The following is a 26994-nucleotide window of genomic DNA, read 5'->3' on the forward strand; positions in this document are numbered from 1 at the left end:
CATAATCTGCAACTTACAGAGCTGGGCGTTCAGTACTTAACAGCCTTGCTCTCTTCCAGAATCTGCGCAGCTGTCTTCCCATCTTCGTCTTTGAAGTCGGAGTGTGCTCCCCATTCCTGCAGCAACTCCACAGCCTCGAGTTGCCCCTCAGAGGTGGCAAAGTGCATCGGCGTCCAGTTCCGCCACTGATCGAGAGCCTCATTCATGTCGGCCCCATGCTGCAGCAAGAGGCGCATGGTTTCGAGTTCTTCGAGTTTTGCAGCAGTGTGTAACGCAGCAGTACCGTTGACAGGAAAGCCGTGTGCAATCAGCATCTTAATCATGCGGGGACCACCAGACACGGCTTGAAACATGAGACTCGAGCGGTAGGGACCGTAATTGATAGGATGTGATGGATTTGCTTTGTGATCCAGGAGTACAGCGGCGACTTCGTATTTCCTCCGCCTGACGGCCTCGAAGAGTGGCAGCGCACGGTGGCCTAGCGGGAGGTTGATGATTCTCGGGTCTGCGTGTACAAGTGCTTTGAAGACAGCGGCGTTCCCAGCGCCAATAGCGTGTTTAATCAGCGGTCTCGTCATGAAGGTAGATGTGTCGATGCTCTGGCTTTTTGCGAAGGAAAGCAATGCAGACACCGCAGCAGCGCGACCGTTGGCAGCAGCAAGCGTTAAACAACGTTCGATGTTGAGTGTTGGTCTTGCCGACGCCTTGGGCACGCCTCTTACGACCCAAACGCTGTAGATGGTGTTCGGTTCCTCGAGAATTGTTTGGATCCATTGTGGCTGCGATAGCAAGCTTCGAAGAGTCGTGTCGTCGCCAGAAAAGCATGCTTTAAGAAGAGAGTACGCCTTGTCCTCGCCTATGAGCACATCGCCTACTCCTCTGGCCGACTCGTCAGGGCCTGGAAGATTGCTTGGGTAAATTGAGGGCATCTTTTCAATATGGGTAATGGTAGTGGTGGTGTTGTTTTTGTTGATGATGAAACAGGCAATAAGGATCTCTACAAGAGGCCGGACGTGAGTTGAGGTGATCGTACTTGCTCACATGTTCGATTTGTACTAAACGAAGGTGCGCCCTTTTCTTTTAGCGTACCATGAAAAAGCTCGGCTCCCATGTTACACCTGCTCGCTTCTTTTTATTTTTGTATCCATTGTTGGACCAATTAAGATCAACTGCGTGTCTCTTTTTGTTGGGCTGACGTGAATTGCAGCTAGCAACAATTTCAATACATACATGAATAGTCCTAGCGCCGAGCGTGACCCCACGGTAGTCGCCTGTTTACAAGCAGAGCGCTGAAGGGACACTTCTCGTCATCACCATGATATCGCTTTGGCAGTTTTTATATTGACATAGCGCAGCGCTTAATTTCAACTAATTCAACTCTGTCCTCCCTTAACGTTGCTGCCTTGTAACACCTTATTCGAGTCAGAACAGACGACTAGTGACAAAACCCTCGAACATTACCAACCGCTATCCTTGGATCCCCAAAACGCCCTCCGTCTCACTTCCTCAGCACACAAATCTCGACGAGGAATTTCCATTGAGGTGCAATTCGCGAGAAAGTCTTCCAATGACTTGTGTCCCAGCCAGGACAGCACGGCATTCGACAAATGCCACGTCTTATCCGAAGGCAACCACGCCCCCATCCCGATGAGAGCCTTTATAATCAACACATGCCCCTTACCAGTCGAGGACGGAAACGATTTCGCGTTACTCATACTGTGTAGACTAGATAAGCATTTCTTCAAGAGCCACGAGGCTTGCTTCCGAACAGCTTCGTGTTCCATGCAGTGCTCAAACATGAAGAAATGGCCTTTTTGCACAACGTAGCAGGTGAACTGCACGAGTTCGATCTCGTCGTAGTACCCCAGGATCATTCGAACGACATTCAAATGCCCGCACGACCAAGCGACGTAGACCGGCTTTTCGTACCGCCAGTTCGCCCATGACTGTAGTGGTTTATCGAAATCGACGCCGTGGTCGAGAAACGTCTGCACCATGTCTATGTCGCCGGAAGCACACGCCCACTGGAACAGTGTCCCATAAGTTGTGGGCGGCAGGTCTTCTTGGTAGTCTGCGCACCGGACGCAATGCTCTTCGGCATTGGGGTCCGCACCTGCCCGGAGCGAAATCTCAGCAAGTTCCACGTTCCCTTGCGCCACGGCGATCTCCAACGTCCTCTCAGGTAGTGTGTGAGATTCGGCGAATGTGATGCCGCTCTTGAGAAGAGATATTATCATAGAAGGTTGGTGATCGGCCAAGGCGATTTGAAATGCATCGTGGCGAGGTTCCGGTTCTTTGCGCACAGCTCCTACACTGAGAAGATACTTCACCATCGCTACGTCGTAATGCGAGGCGGCGATGGTAAGTGGTGTTTGCTTGTATCGTTTCACAATTGACTTGCAATTCTTTCGAGTTAGCGTCGCACCCCATTCGTATAGAAGCTTCACTGCGTCAATAGATCCGCTTGCCACAGCTGCGCTAAGTGGGTGAGTCTGTTTATCCCCTTCAACGTTGATGCCCATCTTGTGAAGCTTCTTCATGACATCCAAGGATCCGCGTAGCGCAGCGTATTCGAAAAGTGCTGATAGCCTGCTCGCAGGACCGATCTCTTCTGGCAAACGACGGAGTAGTAGGCATTTGCAGGCCCAAACGTTGCCTTGGTCGATAGCAAGCTTGCAGAGTCCAAAGTACGCCTCTGGAGTTACTCTGTCTATGTGACGCATTAATGCAACATGATCTTGGATGCTGATTGCATAACGACAGATTATGGATCGTAGAATTACTTCCATCTCATCAAAGTCTTCCTGAATGAAGCTCTTCTTGCCGTCCCCGTTCTTGTATTCGAATCGCGCTTCCCTGAAGCAACCATTTGACCACCAGAAGTGCGGTCTCTTTTCATCTCGATGCCGACCTGATTTCTTAGGAGTGCAGTCTTGAGGAACTCGATCTCCAAGTAGGCTCAGGATGGTGAATGTAAATGACGTGAGTTGATGAGATTCCGGTAACAATGGCAGGGCTGGTTCGGGTTTGTCCTCTCCGAATTCATTCGTGAAGATGTGACCTTCTAGGTCATCTAGATCATCTAGCTCTACGTGCTGATAACCAGCATCGTACACGACTGATTCCATCGTTTTGCCTATGGGTTGACATGGAGCTTCGTCCAAAGTCTCTTGAAGGCCATCACACAACAGTGCTGTCTTGTGAGAGGCAATTGAGGCATCATCCAGGGTCTGCACCGCGCAATCAACCCCGATACATCTTGTTTGTTCATCCAAACTCCGCCCGGAACGCTTTGCAGTAGTCTTCCTGTCCGATAAGGATGGGGACACCGAGGGCGAAGTTCGGCGGAGTGCTTGAGCAGTATGAATGTACGAAGTAGATAGAATGACACCAAGTAAGAATGCAACCAACAACGCAAAGACGTCCGCGCCCCGCGATGGTGTATGTGCCCCATTTGCCTATTATGCTCAGCTGAAATCTTTGGAGAAAACGTCTTGTAGTTGCCTACCTGGCAAGTAACGTAGGAACTGTTGCCCATCTTGCAGACACTGTTGCGAGCTGTTAATACGACGAACGGAGGCCGGTTTTCTAACGGGAAGAATGTGTGAATGCTGCCAAACGCTTTCGACACGCATCATAAAGCAAACGCCATACTGATTGAGCATCCAAAGTAGTATGCGGCGTAGTCATATGAAACAACATCGAAACTTTGGTATCGCTAGCGCTCCATGCTCAGCGCTTAGCAGGTCGCATTGGCCGGCGCCTACATACTACAGATTCTGAAGTGCGACGGAAGGCGACCAGGGTACAACAGTACGTAGCCCATCCAATAACCTGAATGGATACACAGCATCGCTAGGCTTCGACTGCGACGGCAAGGTTCTTTGTATATCTTCAGGCACCCTGGTCACTTTCCATCGCAACTGATAACATGGAGTAAGTACTCCATGCGATCGGCGCTACACAGCCCCACAAGACCAGCTCACACCACATATCAGGAACTTCGCGCACGAGCAAATACCGCTGCGACTGACGATGGGAAGCTAGAGTCCGGCAGTTGTCGTCCGATGGCAGAATGCGGAGAATTCAATGTACGGGCTTGTCGATCAACCATTTGCATGGATCTTGCCGAGCCGGAATGAATGAACTCGATATGAGCCTGCTGAAGCGCATCCGGGCAGATCATAATGACGACGATTAATGGAGTTGAGGACTATGTATCTCGACCAGCTGCATGAAGCCACCGTTTCGATCCCTCACTTCACGCAAGTATCTGGCAAGATGCTGCTCCTACTCACCATCACCCTCCTCATCTCACTAATCCACGCATCACCACTAGACACCCTCGCGCACTCAACCTCCTCCCTCGAATCCCTCCGGAACATCAAAAACATCCAAAAACAAATCTCTCACCTGGCGCAATTCGGCGAATGGCGCACTATCAGCCACCTCTTCACGCCCAACAGCACATTCACCTGGGCAAACACCACCCTGCACGGCCCCCCTGCAATCGAAACATGGCTGCATACCGACTCTCAAGGCATGGACGGCATCCAGCCCGGCTCACTGAACACGCTCATCGCCGAAACGCCCGTGATAAGTCTCAGCGCGGATGGTCAACGCGCCAAGGGGCGGTGGAACGGGCTATGGTTCCAAGGCGATGGACAGGGAGGCACGCGTATACGCGGCGGTGTGTATGAGAACGAGTATCTATTGACACCACTCGGGTGGCGGGTATCGCTGTTGAGATACCACGACATGTACGACGGCACGTATGCGGATGGATGGAAGAATGTCGGCGCCGGGGGGATTGGATACGTGCCGTTTCACTTCACGCCCGAGAGCGCGGGCGTGCCAATAGCTGTTCCTCATGGAGACGTGGAGGTGTATGAGGGCACAATTGGGGAGTTGGAAAGCAGGATACAGAGGTTGAATGATGAGGATGAGGTTAGGAATCTTGTGCATGCGAGGGGGTTTTATGTGGATCGCAGGATGTGGGGGGATGTGGTGGATTTGCATACGGAGAATACCACGGTGAGGTTTGGTAATGGGTCGGTGTATATGGGTGAAGAGGGTGTGAGGAGGGTTTTGGAGGGGATGGGACCGGAGGGGTTGACTAGGGGGATTAACAACGATCATCCGATCTTCGACATGATAGTGCAAGCTGATGGCGACGAAGCGATTGCTAGAGGCATTGAGATCGCGATGCTGGGTGCTGCCAATACTCATGCTGCATCGTGGGAGTTCAACGTTTTTCGACATCGTTGTGTGAAAGAAGATGGCGTGTGGAAAGTTCAAGATGTCGAGATCACGCCGCTCATTGTGGCTGATTACTACGAGGGCTGGGGAAGAGGCAGGCTTAGAGTTCCGAATACCTACCTGCCGCCTTTCCTGAACGTTGCGGGCAGGCTAGATATGCCTAGCCAAAGCCCGCAGCGCAGCTCAAACGCGACCGTGGAGGATCTCACGCGTCGTCTCCTCCGCAGCGCGGCATTTGATGGCTCAGAAAACCTCTCCCATGCATACGGCTACTATGCTGACGACATCCTGGGCCCAGAGCTGGGAGGTCTCTTCGCAAAACAAGGTCACAAACTCTCACCTTTCGCCGGCTTCTTCCACACACCAGCGCGCATAACAGGAGCGATGACCGCCTCATATGGCACCAATCGCTCGACGCTACGCACAAGCGTATCCTACCACTGGCGCCCCCAGCCCGTCATCCTAGTCTCGCAGGACGGGAGATCGGCCACCATGCGCGCGAGGCTGCTCCAGCCCTCGACGTCAATCACCAAAGCCGGTAGCTTCAACAGCGCCATCTACCACGACCAAGTGGTGCTTGAAGAAGGCAAGTGGCGCCTGTGGAGCGTGACCATCGACGAGTTCTACTGGCAGTCGACGTCGTGGAAGGAGGGCTGGGTGAATCCGAAGCCGCGGAATAGCAGTGCGCCCAATCCAGAGCCCGCGGGCTGGACGAAGAAGTATCCCCCAGACGCGACATTGGCGGAGGTGGGCGAGCGGGAAAGCACGTTTCGAGGCGGGGGAGGGACGTTCATCAGAGTGGCCGGATATCCAGCGCATGTGGTTCCAGTATCGCAATCCTGTCAGTGGGAGAGAGCCGGAGTGGTACTGGCCTGGGTGCGTGCCATGTCAGGTCCGGCGAGAGTGGTCGCTGGAAGCCAACGGCTATCAAGAGCCTTCTACGGGGCCATGAGGAAACGTGTTTTTCGAACTGGGCCGACACTCTTACAGCGCCGTCATGCAGACCGGATGGAGCGGAAATTGGGCGTGGCTTAGTGTCGCGAATTGGTCAGACGCACTGTCCATGACGGTGGCAGTAAACAGACAACGGCAAGCCTTTGCCGTGCAAGAAGCTTATGTAACACTAGCCGCGTTGCCTGTTCCTGATGTGCTCTCGTGTTCTCTTATAGCCTTGCACCGGCTCGTTCGGACGTGGTCGTCCATCTTGGCGAAGCATCTTCCCACCGCGGGGTCGAGCTCCCCTTCCACCTTCCACCTCCCACCGCATGACCCGAAATGTCCGAGTCCCCATTCCCCAAAATAGCCACAGCCCCCGAATCATCAAAAGAACCCTCACGCCCTTATGGGATAGCCTTGAGAAGGCTCCCTGCCCATGTGGACTCCCATCATGCAGCCTAGCGTGGCTGGGGCGCTTGCTGACCGGCGCACCATCTCACCCCGAGGCAAGTGCGCGCCTCGTCACGCTCCCATCGTATCCCATGGGTCGAACCACGTCTTGGCCAGCCATAGCGCACTGCTGGTCTGCGGCGTCCTCGTAAAATAGCGTTAAAAAGCGTCAGGGCCGAGGCCGGCAGGAGCAGGTCAGGCTGACTATCGTGATGATGTACCTCGTACTTTAGGTAGGTGATGCCCATGCAAGTCTCCCGCGCTTTTGCGACGACATCCGACTTTGCGACGTGCATGCATCATGCAGTACGACAAGCTCCTCCACCTTGCGCTCGTGCCCAGCATCGTCTTCTTCCTGCTCTCCCTCGTCTCCGTGGCGCTCACCACGCACTACTGGATCCTCGGCGACTGGATAGTGCCCCGGGATTTGCGCGTCACGACTGACCAGTTCAACGAGCGTACACAGAGCTTCAGATACGACGATACGATTGTGTATTATGTGGATAGAGAGACAGATTCGACTGTTGCGGCGGGATGTTTGTGTTTTGGCGCGGCGATTGCCGGGATGATTGCTTGGTGCACGTTGCGGAAACCCGGCATGGATACGCAGCTGGCTTCAGTATGTATTCCATATACTTTTTCCTGCTACTTTTTTGTAGACCGATGTTGACTTGATGTAGGGTAAACGCCGCTTCTGGGTCCTCGCCGTCATCGTGATGAGCACCGCCGGCGCAGCAGCAGCACTCGCTTCCTTAGTACTGCATTACACAGAACAAGGCAGTGACGCAGATGGCTGCAGTTCGCGCACTTGGGCAGTCAGTGGCGGCAAGACGAATACCAACAAGTACTGCACGCGAGAAATGGGTTCGTGCAATTTGTTGCCCATGCATCTTAGAGGTGCGGATCGGTACAACGCTTCTGTTGCATGCAACGAGACTGTTAGTGATGCCTCTTCTCTCTCATTTCCGGAAACTTACTAATAGAGAACTAGGTGGTGGTCAAATGGATACAACTCATCCTCCTCTTGCTGGCGCTCATCCAGCTCGCCATGTTTTCATTTCAAGCGCGCATGCGACGGACGACAAGAGCCACTAGGATGCTCGAACCTGTTCCAAAAGCCGGCTGAGGCTTCGCAATCACAGCCGCGCATCCTGATTTCATTCACGACTTTTACGATTTACATTTCTCGCGGCGTTTCGGGTTTTGTCTTCATCACGCATATTGGCATCGCATCACCGGAGTTGGATACCACATTCATTGAGCATCGGCGAGCGAAGACGAGGCATGTGGGATATGTAAATATGTTCCGAATGAAAGACCCGCAAGCAATCCATCGTCCTTGAAGTCCGAATAATTGTACTGACAAAATACTTTCCATTTCCCTTTCCCGGTTTCACCCGCCCCCCTGAATATCCCCAATCTCACTCTTCGCCTCAATGTACGGCCTTAACATCTTCCTGACCCGCAGCGCCTTCTCCAACACATCCCCCACCCTCAGCACATCCTCATCCTTTGTTGCTCGTCCAAAGATATAAGCCGAGAACCTGTGATACCACCTATCAGCACACCCCTCTCCTCAGCATCATGAGAAAGTAAAACTCACGGAATCCCCGGCGCAACATCCACCAACCCATTCCTATCATCCCTCTCAACCAGCGTGTCCTCCGCATACACTCCCATCGGCAGACTCAGCACAGGACTCCCCGCCTTCGCTGCGAACGTCTGCATCGTGACGGACAGAGTGGGCAGGAGCAGGACGTCGCACCTTCGCCTGTCCAGCGCGCCTGGGATACCGCCTTGGCCGGCGAAATATTCGTCGCGGGAAAGCATGTCGAGGTACAACGTGTCGTCTGGATGCGTACGCTCCGCGCGCTCGAGAACCTCGACGTTGCGGGCCGGGAACTCCTCTTCGGGACAGGCTTTAGTGAAGGCGATGAGGTCGTGGAGGTTGTGTATGTTTTGGGGATTTGTGACGAGCGAGGAGAGGTAGGTGTTGATGGAGGTTTTCATGTCTGTGTCGAGGATGATGGATTTCTGCGCTGGGGTCAGGGCTTCGAATTCTGCTGCGCCGGGCATGTGGACGTCGTGCACGAGTGTTGCGCCGGCGCGTTGGAGGGCGATGAGGACGTGTCTGAAAGCTTCGCGTTTGGGGAGGGACAGTATGGTGAGGCCTTGCAGGCTCCAGGGTATGCCGATGCGCATGGTGGATAGGGACGTTTTTGAAAATGAGCATGTGATATCTTTAATCAGCTTGTCCTTTGCAGATACGTCGTGGTGATTGCTGTGGGATATGAGTTCAAGCAGAATGTCTGCTGCGTCAGAGACGGTACGGGTAAGTAAGCCAACGGTATCGAGACGTTGAGAAGCGTGGATAAGGCCATCGGAAGACAGCAAGTTGCGCGTAGGTTTAAACCCTATTATGCCTGCTTTCTCGGCAGGAGAGACAATGGAGTAGCACGTCTATCCACATCAGCCCCTGTTCAGCACCATCTCTTGGAATCAACTCACCTCCGTCCCCACCGCGGCCGCACACAACCCCATCGACACAGCCACAGCACACCCACTACTACTCCCACTCGCCTTCATTTCGGGATAATACGCCCCCTTCGTCTGCCCACCCCTCGCGCTCCACCCACTACATCCACTCGTCGATCGAAAACCCGACCACTCTGCCATGTTCCCTTTGCCCAGAATTATGGCACCGGCGTTTCTCAGGGTAGTTACTATATCCGCTTCCTTTGCTGGTCGCGCGCCAACAAGTGCCATGGAACCACAGGTAGTGTCCATGGCGTCGAGCGTGGGTATGTTGTCTTTGACGAAGATTGGGATGCCGTGAAGCTTGCGACGGTAACCGCGCTGATGGCGCTCATTGTCTAGGCATCTGGCAATCACCGTGGCATCGGGGTTGACTTCGACAGTGGCGTGGAATATGTGATTGACTTCGGTGATTCTGGCAAGGTAGGCTTTAACTAGTTGTTCGGAGGTGAACAAGCCATATTTGAGGCCGTCGAGCAAGTCGGGAAGTGTCGTATGTAGTAGCTTTAATGCTGTTGCGGTCACGTTCTCCTCGGTCAAAGTATGGTTGCTCATGCTTGTCGTTGTTTTGTTTACTTTACAAAGTGTGCTGCTCATGATAACGCATACTTGTCATTGGAACTGTGACAGCAACAGTCGAGAGACGTCTTCACATCTATATCTAGCCGTTGGCAACAATGTCACCAATCCAAGAAGTTGAAGTATGCATGCGCCGGAGCTGTTGGTGAATTTGAGTGATACATCGGCAACGTCTGCTTGGCCCAATACATGATGAAGAAGAACAGGGGCACATATCAGCCTGCAGTCGAATTGCAAAGGAGAATTTTCCTCGGATGCAATGAACCTTTACAATCTGAGTCGGTGACTAGAAAGTATCGTGGGAGCGTGTTTTTTCGTTGGCCCAAGTAGATGGTTGCGTCGATTTACTCCGTCTTGCACTGGTTAAAGTGCGGACTATCCGAACACATCGACTGATTCGAGACAGCTTGTGTCCTGATTTATTGTCAGCGGCCATGTCCCTTTCCACTTAATTTGCGACAATATCTGGAGGTCATTTATCGCATTCACACAGCGCTTTTGTCTGTCAGTTTGTGCCCTCGAACGTTAGAAAATGCACTAGTTCACTTTGCGACTTGGTAGCGACCGCGGCGTAAGCATACTTTTGCAATAGTCGTCAATCTGAAACTGACTTGCACTAGATTGGTATGCACGCGCTGGCGTTGTGTCGCACATCTGAGAGCGAGATCGAACATGACGGTGTGATGCGGTGATGGTGCGCTATGCTCTATCTTAGGCCCGATTCTGCATGCCGTTCCCTCGAGAATGCAGCGGCTGTCGATACGAAAAGTAAACGTAGCGAATATGATCATGATTGCAAGGGAATGTGCCATCGCCTGGTGAGATTTCCGGATTGAAACGGCGAGGAGCGGCAAGAAGGTATTTAGAATTGCTGTCGAGTGGTGCCGTGTGCACACCGTGGTTAACCTACAGCATTCCTTCAGTGTTGTTGATGACACAATTTTGATATTTCACATGTAATCATGGAGCACCAACCTTAGGACACCAATCGCTGTCGCATGCAGCGCTTGCCAGGTCTTCGTTCACGTGAGCATACTCTCCATCGCGGAGACTCCATGCAAGCGATCATCCCTTCCTCCTGATCCAAAGGAACCATTGCGATATTAATCGGCAGGCCGTACGGGTGTGACCCCTTTCTGTGGGTCAGTGTCAGTGTGACGACCTGCCAGATTGCGATATCACCATCGGTAAAAGGTTAGTGATACCCTTGAGACCTCCAGAATTAGCGACCGGTATGACGACAATTCAGACCGAATCAACATTGGAGCCATTGACATGCGGTCGAATCCCTGACAGAGCTTTGCTGGCGTAAGGTTCTGGTAGGCATTCTTAATGGCATGGGACACTCAAGGGAAGCGGTCCCTGGGCTCCAAATTTGCAATGTTCGCAGCTGCACCGAAATGTGCCATTTTTGGAAGTGATGAGAGCATGTCGTGGGATCTCGAGAACTTGGATGACGGCTCCTTTACCCTGGATGTCCAACAGTACATGCCGAAAACGCCGTGCACAGCAACAAACCTGTATGCATGGTCGAGGATTGTCTTCTCACTTTCGATCCACGCACCACAACAAGAGCACATACCTCTTGGAACTATACGACCCAAAGCGGAAGCGCCATATTCCGATTCAGAATCTTCGTTTTGCGAGACGGAGGCCACCGACTGTGGCTGTGATGCTGGCGGTCACGAACGAGCGCATGCCAACCCGGAGCCATTGGTCTTCAACATTCATTTCGAGGATCGGACATACACCAAGCGGCCTCGACTACTTGACGTTTGCGCGTTGGGAGAATGTGAAGGACCTCCTGGAAGGATTCGAAGGCGAGAGCGCAACCATCAAACAGCTGTGGGATGTACGCGAAGACATGCCCATCTGCAGCGGGGACTGGGACGCTCGTGTGCATCCAGGGATGGAGATTGATGTTATTTGCTGGAAGACGGACATGTGGGAATACGACTCAGGTCTGAGCAGTGATGACGAGGAAGATGCGAAGGGTCATGCGCAGGGTTGGGAAGACGTGCACCTCCACGGACGGCGGTGGTGGTTCGGGGCGTGGAAGAGAAAAGTTGAGCAAGAGGTGGCAAAGAGCACCTCGTCAGTCAGAGATCCGTCGCGCGGAGAGATATTGCTCGGTGTGCTGGCAATGGCAACATTCGTGGGCATGGTTGTGCTTGTCTGCACAGTGTGAGGTGGAAGGAGGGTCGCGCTTCAAACCACGATAGCCATGTGAATTTGTGTTCACGGGTTTCTAGTGAGGATATGTAGCCCCGCATTCTTTGGTTGCTGGTTTGAGTCGAGATGGATTTGTTGGGGGCGTGGGGTGAATGTGGGAGAGGTTGCGCGGTTGCGCGGGCGTGTGGGGATGACGCAAGGCCCCGACGTGGGGAAGGAGCTCTCGAGCTTGGAGCTCTTCCAGCCACCCGACGATGGCTGAGCAGGCTTCACATGACCGCAATGGCTTCACGAATAGCTGCAATCCGAGCGATACTGCCAGACCTCGAGTCGGCCTTGCACTCCTTCACCGCCTCGCCCTCCAAGTTCCGCGTTGTGCGCACGGTCAATGCCACCAACACGCAACCGCGCACACTGTACATCCTCGACTCGTCCTTCAACCCGCCGTCCATTGCGCATCTCACGCTCGCAACGTCAGCGCTCAAGCAACATGCGCCATCGGAAGCCGCGCCATACAGACTGCTCTTGCTCTTCAGCACGCACAATGCCGACAAGGCACCGAGCCCTGCCAGCTTCGTGCAGCGCCTTGCCCTCATGACCGTGTTCGCCGAAGACCTGTCACGGCATCTTAAGAGTGAAGAGTCCACACAGAAGGAGCATGTTGCAGACATGTCTATAGACATTGGCCTCACCAAAGAGCCGTACTACAGCGACAAGTCTGCCGCCATCAAGGACACGACGCCGCCATTCTATTCTTCCAACCCCATCCACGTCCACCTCGTCGGCTACGACACGCTCATTCGCTTCTGCAACCCCAAGTACTATCCAAAGTACGACCCGCCCCTGTCGGCACTCAGGCCCTTCTTCGATGCTGGCCACAAGCTACGCGTCACTCAGCGCCCAGCAGACCCCAGCGATCAGTCTTCGAGTGAGTTCGGCACGGTGCAGGAGCAGGAGAAGTATGTGCAGAGACTGAGGGATGGCGAGGAAGAGAAGAACGGCTTTTTGCCGGCGTGGGGAAACAACATAGACATGGCACCGGCTGAGAGAGGTGTGGGCATCAGCTCAACCAGAGTGAGGAATGCTGCGAAAGACGCCAAGTGGGACGTAGTCAGCGAGCTTTGCACCGAGGGTGTAGCCGCATGGATCAAAGATCAGTCGTTGTACAGCGAAGATGCAAGTGGCAAGAAGATGATGGCATGAAACAGTTGCATTGAATGACTATGACATGACCCGGGCTTGCGCCACGTTGAGCAGCATCTCACACGCTCGCCCTATGGACCATCGCGCATACGCCCGAGCAGCGCCATGTGAAGTCGCTGTTCGTTGGACGCATTTCGCTCGGTTTGGCTGGTACAACATCCAGCGTGAATAGCAGTCGCGCTCTAGCAATCGCATCTTAATTCACTGATGGCCCTACGAAGCTGTCAAGACTATGCATCATCAGATCGTCGAGACGCTGCTGTGGTTGTGCTTGCCGCGAGGCAGAACGCTCCTTCCTCAACACCACGCACTGACCCACACCTACCGTCACCATCAGACCATGTTGCTTCGGCATGCTTTCCCGTCGTCCTAACACGACATCCATTTGCTTCCAAGGTTCTACTGTTTTCTCGCATCCATCCCGTGATTCTCTTCTCCGCTTCATCAATTTCCATGCCAAACCTCTCTTCTTCTGTCAGGAAGCCATCACACGTGGTTGACTGGAGTCGAGCCCTGGTGTCCGTCATCGCTCCCGGTAACCCTTCAGCTCACCATGGCTTCGAAGTTATGCTGCACCGCGGAGCAAGACGACCGAACAGGCTCGCCAGATCTGCCCAATGCTCGCGTCAGTGCAGTGACACCCAACTGGCCTCTCCTTCCGAAGCAGGCGGGCTCACCACACTCGCAATTCACCAGTGCTCGATCTGGCGAGCTTCATGAGCTCCGACAAATCTTCGACAACGCCCAAGATGAGGCTCCTGAGCGCACGTCGTCTCCATGCAAGACACCCCGGCCGCGCTCAAGCCGTCCGTCCATCTACAGCCTGCACAGTCTGCACAAGATGACGAGCATGCGATCCATTTTGAGGCGAAAGTTCTCCAAGGACCTAACGAGGAAGAAGAGCAATGCTTCGACCCGACCACAGACTGGACAGAAAACCATCAATGAACAGCGAGACACCGTCATCAAGCACCTGAACGAGGACCCGCGCCAGCGACTGAAGGTGACCAAGGACGACTTGCGAAAGGACCTCCTGAGTGACAAGAAGCCAGCCGAAGGAGGCTATGACTCGGATGCCGAAGTGCTCGACGTTGTTGCCAAGAATATTGGGAAAGCAACGCCCAACAAGCGACCAAGCATCCACAGTGTAGACTGGGCGCCTTCTTCAGGAAGGTAAGTAGTCTTCACCTGAAGTTCTCGCGCTTGCTGACTTTGCTAGTAAATCAACACCTAGGTCATCTGCCCCACGGCCTGGCAGCACGGAGCTTAAACGCGACGTCCAGCCCTACCAAATACAACACACTCAGCCGGTCTCGCTTTCCAGTCGCTTTGCACAAGTCTTCAGCACGCCAAATCTTCGTATCGATGAGCCAAATGAAAGAAGCCGCGCACTGCGGCGATCTCACTCTGCCACGTCGATGGGTCTCCCAAAGCCTTCGCCCCTCTCACCAATGCGACTTCCAAGTCTCACAACTTATGACAAGGACGGTGTACCTTGGGCTGAGGTTATGAGCGAAAGTCTTCGCCTCTCCCAGTTTCCTGTACCTCCACGTCACGCAAGCCTGAAACCGTCAAAGACAACCATGGTCTCGGATCTTGAAGCGAAGGATAGCCATCACGACAAAATTACCGAGCAAGTCCGCCCAGATGAGCTGGATCAGAACGCCAACATCACAGACCTGACAACATCTGCTCGTGCCATTGAAATACGCATCCAGCAGCCAACCTCAATTGCTAGCCCTCGCCCATCTGCATCCGTTCGGCGTGACTTCCGAGAGAACGCACCTCCCGTCAACAACACCAGTGCCGAAGACACCAAAGATGAGGATCAGGGAGAAGACAACCACCGTCGCTCTGTGCATCTGTACAGCATGCGCATCTCGCATCACTTGCGCTCCGGCTCACTGTTGTCGTGGGATCAACTCGATGATGCACCGGGGATGCCCTCGGCACCTCAACTGTTTAGACAACGTACCGTATCTGATCAGAGTCGTTTCTCGAAAATACACACAGAGCTTGCTCGGCATGAGCGGCAGACTTCCAGTTCGGGCTTTGCCAGCAACAAAGTGCCTAGAAGATGGGGAAGGGTCTTGCCCCACGAACACGATCTCCGTGCTGATGTTGCATCCTCAATCTACTCAAGCAGACCACAGAGTCCTCCCGAGAGCTTTGGTGGCTCCGTGGCGAACTTCAGCCACTCATCGGTCGACTTGAGGAAACTGCGGCACTCAAATTCATTCCCTACGGATAATGAAGAGACGCCTCGGCCTCTGCATCGTTACGGCGTCATGGAACTGGCATCCACTGAGGAAGTCTCACCACATACTTCACTACTGGCGCAACCGCCGTTGCTAGCACGAAAGAACAGCGTGGCGGAGACAAAGAAGTCCAAATTCAAGGAAGAGTTCAGTCCTTCGCCGCCCAAGAAGAAACTCACTCCATCGACGTCAATCATGAAGTTCCTGAATCCCAAGCGACTCAGTCTACGCAGTCTGAGTGAAGCAAATCTTCAGCCTCAAGCACCGAAGCCGAATGTGGACGGCCCTTTCGACACTTTGGCCCTGCCGGTTGATCGGGAACGGCGTCAATCCCGCTCTTTGATTAGTCTACAGACCGAACAAGAAGCGCTGGGCAAAAACAAGAGCGCGAACCATGTCTGGGACAAGGCGCTCAAAGCTCATCAAGAAGAGAAGGCATCCATGTTCCTGCCCAAAAACAAGGAGCTTGCTGTACATGCTAGTCCCTTCCGAGAACGCAGCGAGGAGCTGCTCCAGTCGCAGGCCTAGTGTTCAAGATTATCGCGATCACAACCACCATGTATCCACCCCGAAGCGCTCTTCTGCGCCGATTTTCGCACAGCACACCTTCGGCGATCGAGCTTTCGGCAAACGGCCAGAACCAGCTACGAGGCGGAGTGCCACAGCCGGAAGAGATGCTCTTAGTCCCGCGCAAGAGGTTGCTGAAGCATTTGACAAGCAAGGTGACGATACTGACGTTGTCGGCGCGTGGGGCCGCTACCCATCGCACACTAGACCTGAGCGCACGCTATCCTTCAGCAAGAAAGACCGTGTTGAAACACGCGACTTCGCGCTCGAAGCTGCTATCCGGTTCGCGTCAGCACAGAACGATGATTACGATGAGGACATGCTGGACCCGACCGACCGCTTGCCAACGCCGAATCTCCTGCCTGGGGAAAAGAAGCGCAAGAAGAAGGTTGGAACAGGCAAAATGGCCAAGAGTCACTCCATGACTTTCGGTAGGAAGCTTATCAAAAACTACTACGCCGGCATATTCAAGTCCTCAAGCTCTGAATTTCGTCAGCATGGACGAGGACACCGCAGCTCGATTGCGTCGGGTGGCACCCTCGAGCATCCTGAGCTGGAGTTGTTGCCCGAGGTGTTCATGTCTGGTGCGAACGATGGAGCTCGTAGCAGACCCCCGAGTCGGAGCGGCAGGAAAGTGGTTCAGCGTCACAGTGCACAGCTCAGCGAGTCCAAGTCAAAAGGTAAGCTGCCGGCTGGCGACTCTATGGCAACACTTCGTCCTCGTCGAAACTCTTCCGCGCCGAATCTCAAAGATCTCACGAATCTTCATGAGGGGACTGGTGACGGCAACAACACGCAAGACCGTGCTCGCGTGTGGTCAGTCTACTACGAGAAATGCGTACCGTCCTTCCCGCGCCTTAGCACTGACAACAGATTCGCCCTCGAGGAGTTCGGTGGCTCGTCTTGTATCTCCTTGGACAGAAAGCCCAGCTCGCGACACTCTCATACCGTGTCATCGCGACGCCTGAAACACTCACGCAATGCGAGCCAACTCAGTCGTATGAGCAATGCGAGCCGATGGAGTGGAAGACCCAAGTCCCTTTCCATGGGTGAGGACGACAGCCCAGGTGAGGACAAAAGCCTTGTTAGTGTGAGGCGCAGTACCATGGACCTCATTTCCATGTTCAAGGACCAGGAAAATGCGGAGCACGAGCGCGTCATGTCACTTACACGCGCAGAGAGCAGGCGGGAAGGGGAGCATTTGGCTGGCTTGTAGGTTGGTGGTCCGCGAGGGTAATGTGTAATGATAATGGCGGCGCCTGTGTGTATTCACATATCGTTTGGGAGGCTCAGATGTATGCTAGCAGGAGTATTTCTAAACGAATGGATTTCTCTCAATGTTTTGTACAATCTTGTGTTGCCTGAAGGTGTTCGCGCCAGTGGTAGTAGTTCCGTTGTCAAAATCTCTCTCTACCATGGTGCACCAGACGGACTCTACCACGGTTCTAACCACGCTAAAACCTCACTCACTCATGAATTCTTAAAAAGACGAAGAATGTAGAGAATTAAGCTCTACCTGCTCATCCAAGATCCTCACCACATACTCACTCTGAAAGTTCCTAACCTGGAGACCCTCAACACCAAATTTAAAATGGGCACCAACACCCCAAAAATATCCGCCCGCCACCAAAACGGGCACCTGCCTACACACTCTGACACGGGCATTCTGCACCCTACCATCGAAGCCATGAACGCGACTCTCGCTCGTAATCTGGCTTCGCACATAGGCACACCTGCTCCTGCGCCTCGAAGCGAAAAGGCAAATGAGTACCGGGTTCGCTTGAGTATCCGCATGCCGCGCTCGGAAGAAGAGAGTGATGCGGAGGTATGTGCCGCGGCGAGAATCCTCATGCAGATGAGTAGGGATGTTAGGGGGTGGGAGTCTGAGGGGACAGTATCGGCGGATGAGAACGAGGATGAGGATGGGGAGGGGAGGAGGGATTCAGCGTTTGGGAAGGTTTGTGCTGAGAGGAAATTGGGAGTTTGATGCGGTGGGCTGAATGGATTTGGGGCGCTATTGGCGTGTACTTGTGAGTGGTTAGGGAGGTGGAGGGAGATGGGTGGGATGTTCAGCTAGCGTTGAAATGGGTTGGTGATTTTTGGGTGTTAGGGGCGTGGAGGTAGACAGGCATACCCAAGACTTGTTTTACATGAATACATAGAGTGGCATTGAAGACACGATGGTATACGCTAAGGTGCTGGAAACGAGTGACGCTAATTGAACACGAAATAATATCTCACAGCGACACACTCGGACATCCTAACTCTGAGGTGTTGGAGTAGCAGACGCATCTTTGCTTGCAATTGATGCTGGCTCTTCGGGTTTCGTCTCCGGTGCGGACTTCTTGCTCTCCGACACCTCGTCGTCCTTTGAACTGACGGCGAGAGCAGACAGCTGGTCGACTGAAGCTTGGGTAACATCCGTGGCGGTGGGAAGAGGTACATTTGTTACACCTCCACCTTCGGTGGCATGGTGAGAGGCGTCATCTTCATCGCTTTCCAGGATCTCGTCGTCAAGCACTGGTTCGTGCGAGTAACTTGAGTTACTACCGTCTTCGGCTTTTCGCGCCCACCAAACGTATCTGCTGGGTCAGTATTAGTGTGAATAGAAGATATTGTAGAACTCACACTTCGCCATAGTAATGACGATCTTTCCTCTTCGCTTCAGCCCTGCACTCAGACAAGAACACTTCCACTTCTTCTCTCGACCACCCCAATACTCTGGTAAAGAGTCCAAGAGAGCTACTCGGCAGCCAGTCCATGAGGTCTTCGAATACAAAGCGGCCGAGAAGCTTGAACTTAGCGCCCTTAGCCCACTTGCCAATCGGCCACTTAAACTTCTTCAGGTTGATGTCGACAAATCCAGAGTCGCGCAGCTTAGGTGTGAAGTGTCGTGGTCCAGTTCCATCAAGTCCGATCTTGGTAGCAGCTTCAAGGAAGAGTTCTGACCAGCGCATGAGCGGCGAGTTCTGCGCTGTGACATTGGCATCCATGCATCGAATCGGAAACACGATTTCTTGACATTCGAGATAACCTCCAGGCTTGATGTTGGCATATGCTTGTTCGAAAAAGCGGCCCCAGTTCTTGACGGCAGCGACCATGGCACGGGTATGAATGTAGTCGAACTGATTATGGAAGATCCAATCTTGCTCACAATCATCGATCAAGAATTCGCAATTCGGCGGCACCTGAGCTGGCTGGATTGGACTCAAGTCTGTTCCCAGTACGCGTGCGCAGGGGTGTTCGTCGGCAAACTCAATGGACCAGATTCCCGTTCCGCACCCCACGTCAAGCACATTCTGTAGGTTTTTGGGAATCGGCGCTTGATACAACTTGCCATCGAGCGTCTATTTCCAGCGACGGACCGGAGCTGCTAGCCCCATCTGTGGTCGGTTCGTCACTGCTCTCGTTCGCGATATCTAGAATGTTGTGTGAAGCTGCCATGGCGATTGAAAACAAGCAGGATAGAAAAGAAGAAGGAGAGCACGAGTTGTGACACTCCGCTACTCCCACGCGATCTATGAAGGATGTATAGTTTCCCAGCTTTCCGGTAACCCTAGGCGTGGATGACCGGTGGTTTTGTTGGTTAGTGTGCGATTTGTGGTGTTCTTGGCCAATGGCGGCATGGCCGTGTCTGAAGACGAGCGGACATGGTCGCAAGACAGGCGATATTAACACACGGTTGAATATGGAAGCTGCTTTTCAGAGTGACGTGCAGGCTCACATGTATGAACGCGACACGGACCGGTTGGAGCTCAGACGTATATCGGAGAACAGATATGAGCTTATGCTCTCAACTCCGTCTCCTGCGGGTCCCTTCTCCATTTTCTGTATTGGCAAGCGAATTTTTTGTGCAGAGTTACATTCAATCATGACGTTCTTCACGGTGGAGCTACAGTCATTGCCGACTTTTGGCTCCGACAATCAAAGGTTTCTATGCATCTCTGCGGCGAGGTCGACGTCTGGTTGGGGGCGCAACGCCGGGCGTAAATTCGCGTAGCGGCTATCAGCACCCGCCCCTCCAGGCGGATGGTCATTGGCGTGGAATGAGTTGAGTTCGGTCCACTGGATATGTGGCTGTTGGCCATTTTCGGTAGAAGTGTCCGTTCCATGTCGATGCGAAGCTCGCCGAGGTCGACGTTGAAAGAGCCCTGGATTGGCTCTTGCCAAGACCTACTTGGCTTTTCTGGCGCATGCCTCACCGCATTGCAGGACCCTCACGTGGTTCGCGATGAAGCCATCACCACTCATCCAAAGGGGAGATATGCTGTGCTGGGCTGCATTGGACTGATGGTATTCAGAGCGACTGTATTGATACTAACGAGCGCCACGAGCCACGATAATCGATACAATCCGTCCCGAAACGCAGCTTGAAGTCTACCTATGTACTGTATCCAAGAACCAGCAAAACAACACTACAAACCAAATGCAATATCCTCGCAACTGCTCTGCAAGGCGCATGATGAAGCTCTCATTCTCACCTTCACTCTTTCCAAGCCCCCCTTATCTCCCACTAGGCGCGCCTATCTGCCACATTCATTCCAACCCTGAACCCCCATCTCCCACCTCCAAATCACCACCAACGCATCTCACTATGTCGCGAAACTACTCAGATCACTACCGCCCCTCCCCCTCCTCCAAAAACCACCACCACAACAACAATTGCTTCTCCTTCCCCCCTCACACTCGCCAAAACAAATCCAACACCCACCGCGCTCACCAACCCTTCTGGGAAATCCAAGACGACCTCATCGCCCCCACTCACTCCTCGCTCTCCATCCCCTCCCTGCAGCGCTGGGCCCGCGCGACCGCCGCCTTCCCGCAGTCCGGGCCTAGGGCGCCGCGAACACGTGATTGTCGAGAGAATTGAGCGGCGATATGGAACCATGACGGTACCGAGGACGGAAACGCTTGGAAGCGCGGGAATTGATGTGGGGTTTAAGAGGGACGAAGGGTTCAAGAGGGATTCAATGCATCAGCGGAAACGGGAGCGAGATGTTGAAGGGGATGAGGGGGGTGGGAAGAGGAGGAAGGGGGAGGTTATCGATCTTACTGCTGAGGAGGGGGAGAGAGATGGTGAGGGTAAGGGTGATGTCATTGATCTTACGGGTGAACATGAGGAGTGGGAGGGAGAGGTTGATTACGCGCAGTCGAGTGAGTGGAGTTGGCCGGGAAGTCAGGAGGATGGGAGATGATGCGAGAAAGGATGAGTAGATGGGGGCAAGTTGAGAGCGAGGGAAATTGAAGTAGTTGAAGGATTGCGGCGAATGGGATTTGTGGCGTAAGGTTCAGAATCAGGAGCAGGCATGTATTGATACCCCAAGAGCTGAAGGATCAAGAATATGCAATGTCAAAGTAATACATCATCAATCTTGGAATGGCAAGTCGAAAGCGAACTGTTAGAGGTTCTATACATCTACTCAATCGTTTCATATCGAATCATATCGAATCCCAGTGTCCGTGCCCGTGTCCAAAATGACATCTCAAGATAGGTATAAATATCCAAAACGCCCCCATCAAACATCAAGCGCTAAATACAATCGAAAGCGACAGTCCAAGATACATGCAAGAACATAAACCGCCCTAATCATCATCCCTCCTCTTCCCCTTGCCCAGTGGACTTCCTCCTCCCAAGCTCGCTTCGCTCTTCCGCCCCCTAATCTTCAAGCTCTGAATCGACGGACTAGGCGACGGCCTCGGGCTCGTTCTTGGTGAACTACTCAACTGCTCGAATCTTCCAGCTAGATCCTTGACACGACTAGGTGAAGTTTCCCTTATATCTTCCTGGGAGTTCTCGCGCGGCAGGGACATGAGACTGACGTGATCGACATCAGCGTTGACGACGCGGAGTTTACTCTTCGGAACCGTGAACATGACCTGCACGACCCTCCGCTCGACAGCGGCTTCAACGTCCCAATCAGCTTCGCTAGCGGGTGTGCAGGGTCTTTCGTCTGAAGGAGGGACGCCGAGTTGATCAGAGCGGATTGGTGTGCGAGGAGTGGGTAATGGGTCGTTGTCGGTAACAAGTAGGTTCCCGCGTTCTCTCCATTCTCTCCGTTGGCGATCGCGCTCGGCGAGGGCAATGTCTTCTGGCGTGCCCCAATCGTCGCCGGCGGTGCGCTTCCATCGTGTGTCGAGCTCGTCTTCGAGCCAGTCTTGTTGGCCTCGCCGACTGCGCCAGAAACTGGCATCTGAAGCTGCTCGACGGGGCGGTGAAGCTGCTGCTGGGAATGACTTTCTGTTGTCGGTGGTAGAGGGCTCGATTGGCGAGATGGGATGATCTGTATATCGTTCGTGGTATGACATTGTAGCTGTAGATCTTGTGCGCTCAGCGCCAGAGGCAGATCTTGTCAATACTCTGCGGACACTGCCGAGCCAGCTTTTCCTTCTTTCTCTTGTGGCTGGGCGCGAGTTGCTTGACATGTCTAGTGCGTATGATGTAGCCGGGGTAGTTGTGGCAGCGCGGCTATTGCTGCCTTCAGTGTCGCGGTATGTGTTAGAATTTGAGGACGATGTTCCCGGTCGCGGTCTTTCCGGGTTACCACCTAACAGTGCTTCGCCTTCAGCCTGAAGGTGAGCAAAGGATGACTGTGCAGTGCGGAAGGAGTCAATATCCTCCTGAACATTGCTGCGAACGCTTGTAAAGGACTGAGTCCGAGGGTCGACTGGGCTATGGCGCCCACTGTCGTCTTCATCCTCAGATCTGTCGCGTGTCGGACTTCCGTTAGGAGTTTTGAACGGGTTAGCATTGGCTGCACTGTGAAGTATAGCGGCTGATCGAAGTGAAGCGCTTCGTGCGAGGCCCGCGCTTGACGAGGTCCATGAGAGACCAGAGCGGGTGCTTTGTTCGCTGAGATTGGAGCCCGTCCTTTCAGAGGTAGATTTGTCAGGAGAAAGTCGGCCGGTTGAATGGCGGACCGGCACTATGGCACCCAGAGGCCAGTTGGGTGGAGCGTGGTCAGACTGATCGGTGCCTTCATGGGAGGGGGATGTTGGTGCAGAGTGGAAACCATTTTTTCTGTTCGCTGCCCCGTTGCCGAGCATCAATGAAAGGATCGAGCACAGGCGCACCATCCAGTATGGACTTTCTTCGAATATGGCCTCGCTCACTCATCTCGGCTCGTTTCTCAGTCGCCGTGGAATCGTGTGTATGTTCCTCGTCTGGATCTTCTTCCAACTCGTCAATTGGATGAATGTTACCTGGGCCTCGCATCTTGCCCGTGACAAGTCCAGGTCTACCACTAAGACTGCGTCGCAGGCCACGTGTTGGACTGGGAATTTCGACAAGCAAACCGGTACGTTCTGCATCTTGGCTCGCAGTCTGCTTCCAGCCTTGTCCACCTTGAGTCCCAGGCGGGAAGTAGTAGTTGCCGTTCTGGCCAGCAAGATAGTCCATGGCATCGGATTGGCCACCACGACCATCGAAATTTGGTGAATAGTCATCGAGGTTGTAGCGACGGGTAGTGAATGAGAGATTCTGAATCTGCTTCTCGCGGACTTCACGTTGCTTCCGCAGACGTCTTGTATACCACATGTAGAAGGCGAAGAGACCGCACACAGCAGCCAGACCCATACCAAGACCGACGCCGAGTCCGACCTTTTGCCCTGGGCTAGACAAAGGGCCTGTGTTTATGGGATCGTCATCTGGAGCTTCGGGTGGAGGGGAGTAATCTGTGACCCAAGTGTTGGATGTAACGTTGAAAAAGTATGATTTGCTGTTGACTGTGGGTGTGGCCCTTCGTCGTGAAGAGGGGCTGGGTATCGTGTAACCACCTCTGATCATCATAACCCCTCCTGGAAGCATGGTAGCGCCATGGCCATACAGTCCGGAGTCTGTCGGCAGACCTTCGCCCAAAGAAGAGGGCAACGTCCAGTGCCAATCGTCTTTTCCACCATAGCCGCTAGCGATGTTGAGTATCGCGAGCTGCGGCTCTGCGGGAGTGCCGGTATCGCCGACCCAGCCTCCGAATACGACGATCCGCTGGCCGTCTGGAGTAAGGGCTGCCGTGTGGCCAGACCGCGGATCGATGGTTGCTGCGTTAGCTCGACGGGCCAGATCTGTGTGCGAGGAATCTGTCTCTTCGACACCAATGAACGTCCAGCCCTGTTCCGGAAGAGAGAAGAGTGCGACCTGCGACATGTTTATGAATGCTGTACTTGTATGTCCACCGATAAGCAGAAAGTTCTGCTGCTGCGTTTGACTGCCATCACTACGATTGGAGAAGGTGGGCTCGAGGCCCGTAATCGAGAACCCAGCTTCGGGTACGGGGGGGCCGCGGCTGGTAGATAGATCCAGGGTGTATGCAATTGTATTGTCGCGAGTGCCCGACGGCTGCAGCGTGGTCATGAGGTTCGAGTAGTTGGCTGCAGACTGCCAGGTCGTGCTGTTGGCATCGCTGAATGGGCACATTCCACCGAAGATGTAGGCGCTTGTCGATGCCGCGTCCCCATCAACAGTGCTGGAGAAGGTCATGCCTCCACCGAGATAGTTGGGACCCATGACCGCGTTGTGTGTGCTATCCTTGACCGACACGTCCTCTTGCTTCCAGCTGCCGATGCCCTTCTCTTTCGCCGAACTTGGTGTGAAGGTCCACACATGGCCGCCATTTGCACCTTGTGAGCAATCTCCCGTGTACACTGTGATGTTCCCACTGTCGTCTAGCAGCGGGGTGAATGCGCGCGGCGTGGTGTCGTCTAGGAATGGCAGGGTCGGGTAGAGGGTCGTGTATGGTAGTCGCGCAGAATCGATGGGAGAAGAGACGTCAATGGTGCCAAGCTGGAACTGGCTGGAAGTGCTGGAGGAGGGTTCGAAGACGTAGAGGAGGTTGTCGCGCCGAAGGATTCGTGTAGGGTTGTTCGGCGTCTGCGCTACTGCTATGGTGAAGAGAAGGGAGATAGGCAGCAGACGGAGCCATCGCAGGCGCATCGTCAACGATGCTTGGGCTGAGAACATGGTGTCGCTAGTATCCTGAGTGCTGAGGGACGTTCACCTCGAATGACGCATTGGGATCTCCATGGACCGCGCTGTGGGGATGGCAAGACAGCGTAGCACAAGAGAGCAGACGAGATGAGAGAGTCCACTTTGCAGTCGGAGGTCGAGGGGTAACAGACCTGTGGTTCACGCACGGGGCCGTCGGAGGAGAGGCTGGACTCGTCGTCTATCAACATGAACCCTACACGCAAATACTAGTACCAGCCACCCGATCGCACAGAAGCGCTTACTCTTCCGCCAAAACGCCCGGCTATCGTCCAATCATGATAGAAAGAAGGGTCCGGAGGCAGTGGTCTGGAATGCAGCGTGCACAGAATCCAGGCTATACTGCCGGTCACCGAAGGGTTATGCCTGTAAGTAAACACGGTTGCTAGGCAACCCCCGCTGCGGCTTGCGTCGCCAGAACATGTGAACACGCCATGGTGAAAACTTGCGCAAGCTCACCAAACCTGTTCGTCAGCGGTCCGGACGGATAAATGAAGGCAGCGGCGCGTTATTAAAGATATGCTTTCGACGTGAACCCCGAGGATCGAGAGGGAAGGGAGAGGGGAGGGAGAGGGAAGGGAGGCTGGGTTTGAGGTGGGACAGCACGTGCCAAGACGTTGTGCCGCCCGATGCAAACGTCACAGTTGTAGAAGCGCACTGTCACAACTTCTCGCCTGTGATGACATGAGACAGTGATATGGATGGATGGATGCATGTGATGAGTGTCACTATTTGATGAAATTCTTCCCGTGTACTATTCTGCTGTGCCGCGCACGTCGCGACTCCATCGCACGACTATTCGCTGACCCTCATGCCTCCGTTGGCGCAGACGACGCTGCCGGTTGTCCAGCCAGCTTCGGGCAGACAGAGCATACCCACGATACCGGCAATCTCCTCGCTGTACGCGGGTCGCCCTCCGGCGGTGAGCGATGCCTCATATATCCTGTCATCATCGATGCCCTTTCTTGGCGCAGCAAGCGGAGTGTGCTCAATGAATGGCTTGATGTTGGAAGTGAAGGCTTCGTCGTTGCTCCAGTACATGTCTGTCGCGACTGGCCCTGGGTTGATGGCATTGACGGTGCATCGCTCTGCCAGCTCCCGGGCCCACGTCCTGGTCATGCTCTCGAGGGCTGCCTTGGTTCCGCCGTAGATCGACTGGCCTTTGAAACCCAGCGAAGAGCTGACGGACGAGAGGTTGACGATGCGTCCCGAGCGATCAGTGGGAAGGTACGGTACGGCAGCTTGCAGCAATAGCAACGGACCGCGCACATTGATGTTGAACTGTCGTGCAAAGTCCTCGCAGTCAACATTTTCAATGTAGTTGTTGCCTGCGACACCCGCGTTGTTGATAATCACGTCGAGCTGGAACTTGCCGCTCTTGGGGTGCGCAAAATTGTTCTTAGTGACTTCGATAAGGTGCTTCGGTCCATTCTCGGAGCCCATGCTCGCCTGCACGGCCAGCGCCTTGATTCCATACTCGGCGGACAGCTCAGAGGCAAGGTCCTCGGCGGTCTTGGTGGACGAGTCGGACGTGTAGTTGAGGACGAGGTTGCAGCCTTTGTTGGCCAGGTTGCGCGCGATTTCGACACCGATACCTGTAACGCGTCAGCGATGGCTGCATAACATGTGCAGACCGCTCGTACCCCGCGACGCTCCAGTCACGATACCCACTCTGCCCTCCAGCGGTCGCTGACTCGAGTTGCTGCCCAGGTTGGTCGAAGCTGTGCGCAAGTGGGAAGGTCTGGCGGCCATGTTGAGAAGCTTTTTCAAGTGATGTTCCACCGACTTTTTGATGAGAATCAGCGTGTTGGAGGCTCTAGGAAAACAGCTGTCTCGATGGTGGGGTTGCAGTGAAGCTCTAAAAAGTAGTGCGGGGAGCTGCTGTGGAGACCAGCATCAGCGGGCAGAGTCTGGCCTCGCATTTGTCCGCCAATGGTTGTGAGTACACGAGGGCACGACATGTCAGAATTTCGGGAAGAAGCCTGAAGGATGATGCTGTCAATTCGGGGCGCAAGCTGACTATGAACGCCCTCTACCGTGCAAGTACACTGCCCAAGT

At 54.0% G+C, this 26994-nt stretch overlaps 13 protein-coding genes across 13 annotated transcripts; 7 read left to right on the plus strand and 6 right to left on the minus strand.

Moving 5' to 3' along the window:
* Positions 1–29: 29 nt before the first annotated feature.
* On the minus strand, positions 30–929 carry SNOG_04791 (hypothetical protein; the record flags this gene model as incomplete). The annotated part of the gene is made up of 1 exon (XM_001795151.1): positions 30–929. The coding sequence occupies one exon, from the start codon at positions 927–929 to the stop codon at positions 30–32; it is 900 nt and encodes a 299-aa protein (XP_001795203.1).
* Positions 930–1457: 528 nt separating this feature from the next.
* SNOG_04792 (hypothetical protein) lies at positions 1458–3128 on the minus strand (the record flags this gene model as incomplete). The annotated part of the gene is made up of 1 exon (XM_001795152.1): positions 1458–3128. The coding sequence occupies one exon, from the start codon at positions 3126–3128 to the stop codon at positions 1458–1460; it is 1671 nt and encodes a 556-aa protein (XP_001795204.1).
* A 1059-nt stretch (positions 3129–4187) lies between these two features.
* SNOG_04793 (hypothetical protein) lies at positions 4188–6294 on the plus strand (the record flags this gene model as incomplete). Its single annotated transcript, XM_001795153.1, has 2 exons — positions 4188–4205; positions 4231–6294. 2 exons carry the CDS (start codon positions 4188–4190, stop codon positions 6292–6294), a joined length of 2082 nt encoding a protein of 693 aa, XP_001795205.1.
* Positions 6295–6867: 573 nt separating this feature from the next.
* On the plus strand, positions 6868–7974 carry SNOG_04794 (hypothetical protein). The gene is made up of 3 exons (XM_001795154.1): positions 6868–7264; positions 7326–7583; positions 7637–7974. Exons 1-3 carry the CDS (start codon positions 6947–6949, stop codon positions 7769–7771), a joined length of 711 nt encoding a protein of 236 aa, XP_001795206.1. The 5' UTR covers positions 6868–6946; the 3' UTR covers positions 7772–7974.
* A 64-nt stretch (positions 7975–8038) lies between these two features.
* SNOG_04795 (hypothetical protein) lies at positions 8039–9950 on the minus strand (the record flags this gene model as incomplete). Its single annotated transcript, XM_001795155.1, has 4 exons — positions 8039–8189; positions 8249–9105; positions 9154–9736; positions 9865–9950. 4 exons carry the CDS (start codon positions 9948–9950, stop codon positions 8039–8041), a joined length of 1677 nt encoding a protein of 558 aa, XP_001795207.1.
* A 1481-nt stretch (positions 9951–11431) lies between these two features.
* SNOG_04796 (hypothetical protein) lies at positions 11432–11947 on the plus strand (the record flags this gene model as incomplete). Its single annotated transcript, XM_001795156.1, has 1 exon — positions 11432–11947. The coding sequence occupies one exon, from the start codon at positions 11432–11434 to the stop codon at positions 11945–11947; it is 516 nt and encodes a 171-aa protein (XP_001795208.1).
* A 266-nt stretch (positions 11948–12213) lies between these two features.
* Positions 12214–13134, plus strand: SNOG_04797 (hypothetical protein; the record flags this gene model as incomplete). Its single annotated transcript, XM_001795157.1, has 1 exon — positions 12214–13134. The coding sequence occupies one exon, from the start codon at positions 12214–12216 to the stop codon at positions 13132–13134; it is 921 nt and encodes a 306-aa protein (XP_001795209.1).
* Positions 13135–13687: 553 nt separating this feature from the next.
* On the plus strand, positions 13688–17175 carry SNOG_04798 (hypothetical protein; the record flags this gene model as incomplete). Its single annotated transcript, XM_001795158.1, has 4 exons — positions 13688–14307; positions 14459–15046; positions 15179–15919; positions 16077–17175. The coding sequence occupies 4 exons, from the start codon at positions 13688–13690 to the stop codon at positions 17173–17175; spliced, it is 3048 nt and encodes a 1015-aa protein (XP_001795210.1).
* A 375-nt stretch (positions 17176–17550) lies between these two features.
* SNOG_04799 (hypothetical protein) lies at positions 17551–17946 on the plus strand (the record flags this gene model as incomplete). Its single annotated transcript, XM_001795159.1, has 2 exons — positions 17551–17784; positions 17815–17946. 2 exons carry the CDS (start codon positions 17551–17553, stop codon positions 17944–17946), a joined length of 366 nt encoding a protein of 121 aa, XP_001795211.1.
* Positions 17947–18219: 273 nt separating this feature from the next.
* SNOG_04800 (hypothetical protein) lies at positions 18220–19060 on the minus strand (the record flags this gene model as incomplete). The annotated part of the gene is made up of 2 exons (XM_001795160.1): positions 18220–18541; positions 18588–19060. 2 exons carry the CDS (start codon positions 19058–19060, stop codon positions 18220–18222), a joined length of 795 nt encoding a protein of 264 aa, XP_001795212.1.
* Positions 19061–20845: 1785 nt separating this feature from the next.
* SNOG_04801 (hypothetical protein) lies at positions 20846–21362 on the plus strand (the record flags this gene model as incomplete). The annotated part of the gene is made up of 2 exons (XM_001795161.1): positions 20846–21113; positions 21316–21362. 2 exons carry the CDS (start codon positions 20846–20848, stop codon positions 21360–21362), a joined length of 315 nt encoding a protein of 104 aa, XP_001795213.1.
* A 280-nt stretch (positions 21363–21642) lies between these two features.
* SNOG_04802 (hypothetical protein) lies at positions 21643–24912 on the minus strand (the record flags this gene model as incomplete). The annotated part of the gene is made up of 4 exons (XM_001795162.1): positions 21643–21675; positions 21780–22240; positions 22502–22662; positions 22997–24912. The coding sequence occupies 4 exons, from the start codon at positions 24910–24912 to the stop codon at positions 21643–21645; spliced, it is 2571 nt and encodes an 856-aa protein (XP_001795214.1).
* Positions 24913–25652: 740 nt separating this feature from the next.
* On the minus strand, positions 25653–26688 carry SNOG_04803 (hypothetical protein; the record flags this gene model as incomplete). The annotated part of the gene is made up of 2 exons (XM_001795163.1): positions 25653–26531; positions 26580–26688. The coding sequence occupies 2 exons, from the start codon at positions 26686–26688 to the stop codon at positions 25732–25734; spliced, it is 909 nt and encodes a 302-aa protein (XP_001795215.1). The 3' UTR covers positions 25653–25731.
* Between the last annotated feature and the right edge of the window lie 306 nt (positions 26689–26994).

This window comes from Parastagonospora nodorum (genome assembly GCF_000146915.1).
Source record: "Parastagonospora nodorum SN15 chromosome Unknown scaffold_7, whole genome shotgun sequence".
NCBI lineage: Eukaryota > Fungi > Ascomycota > Dothideomycetes > Pleosporales > Phaeosphaeriaceae > Parastagonospora > Parastagonospora nodorum.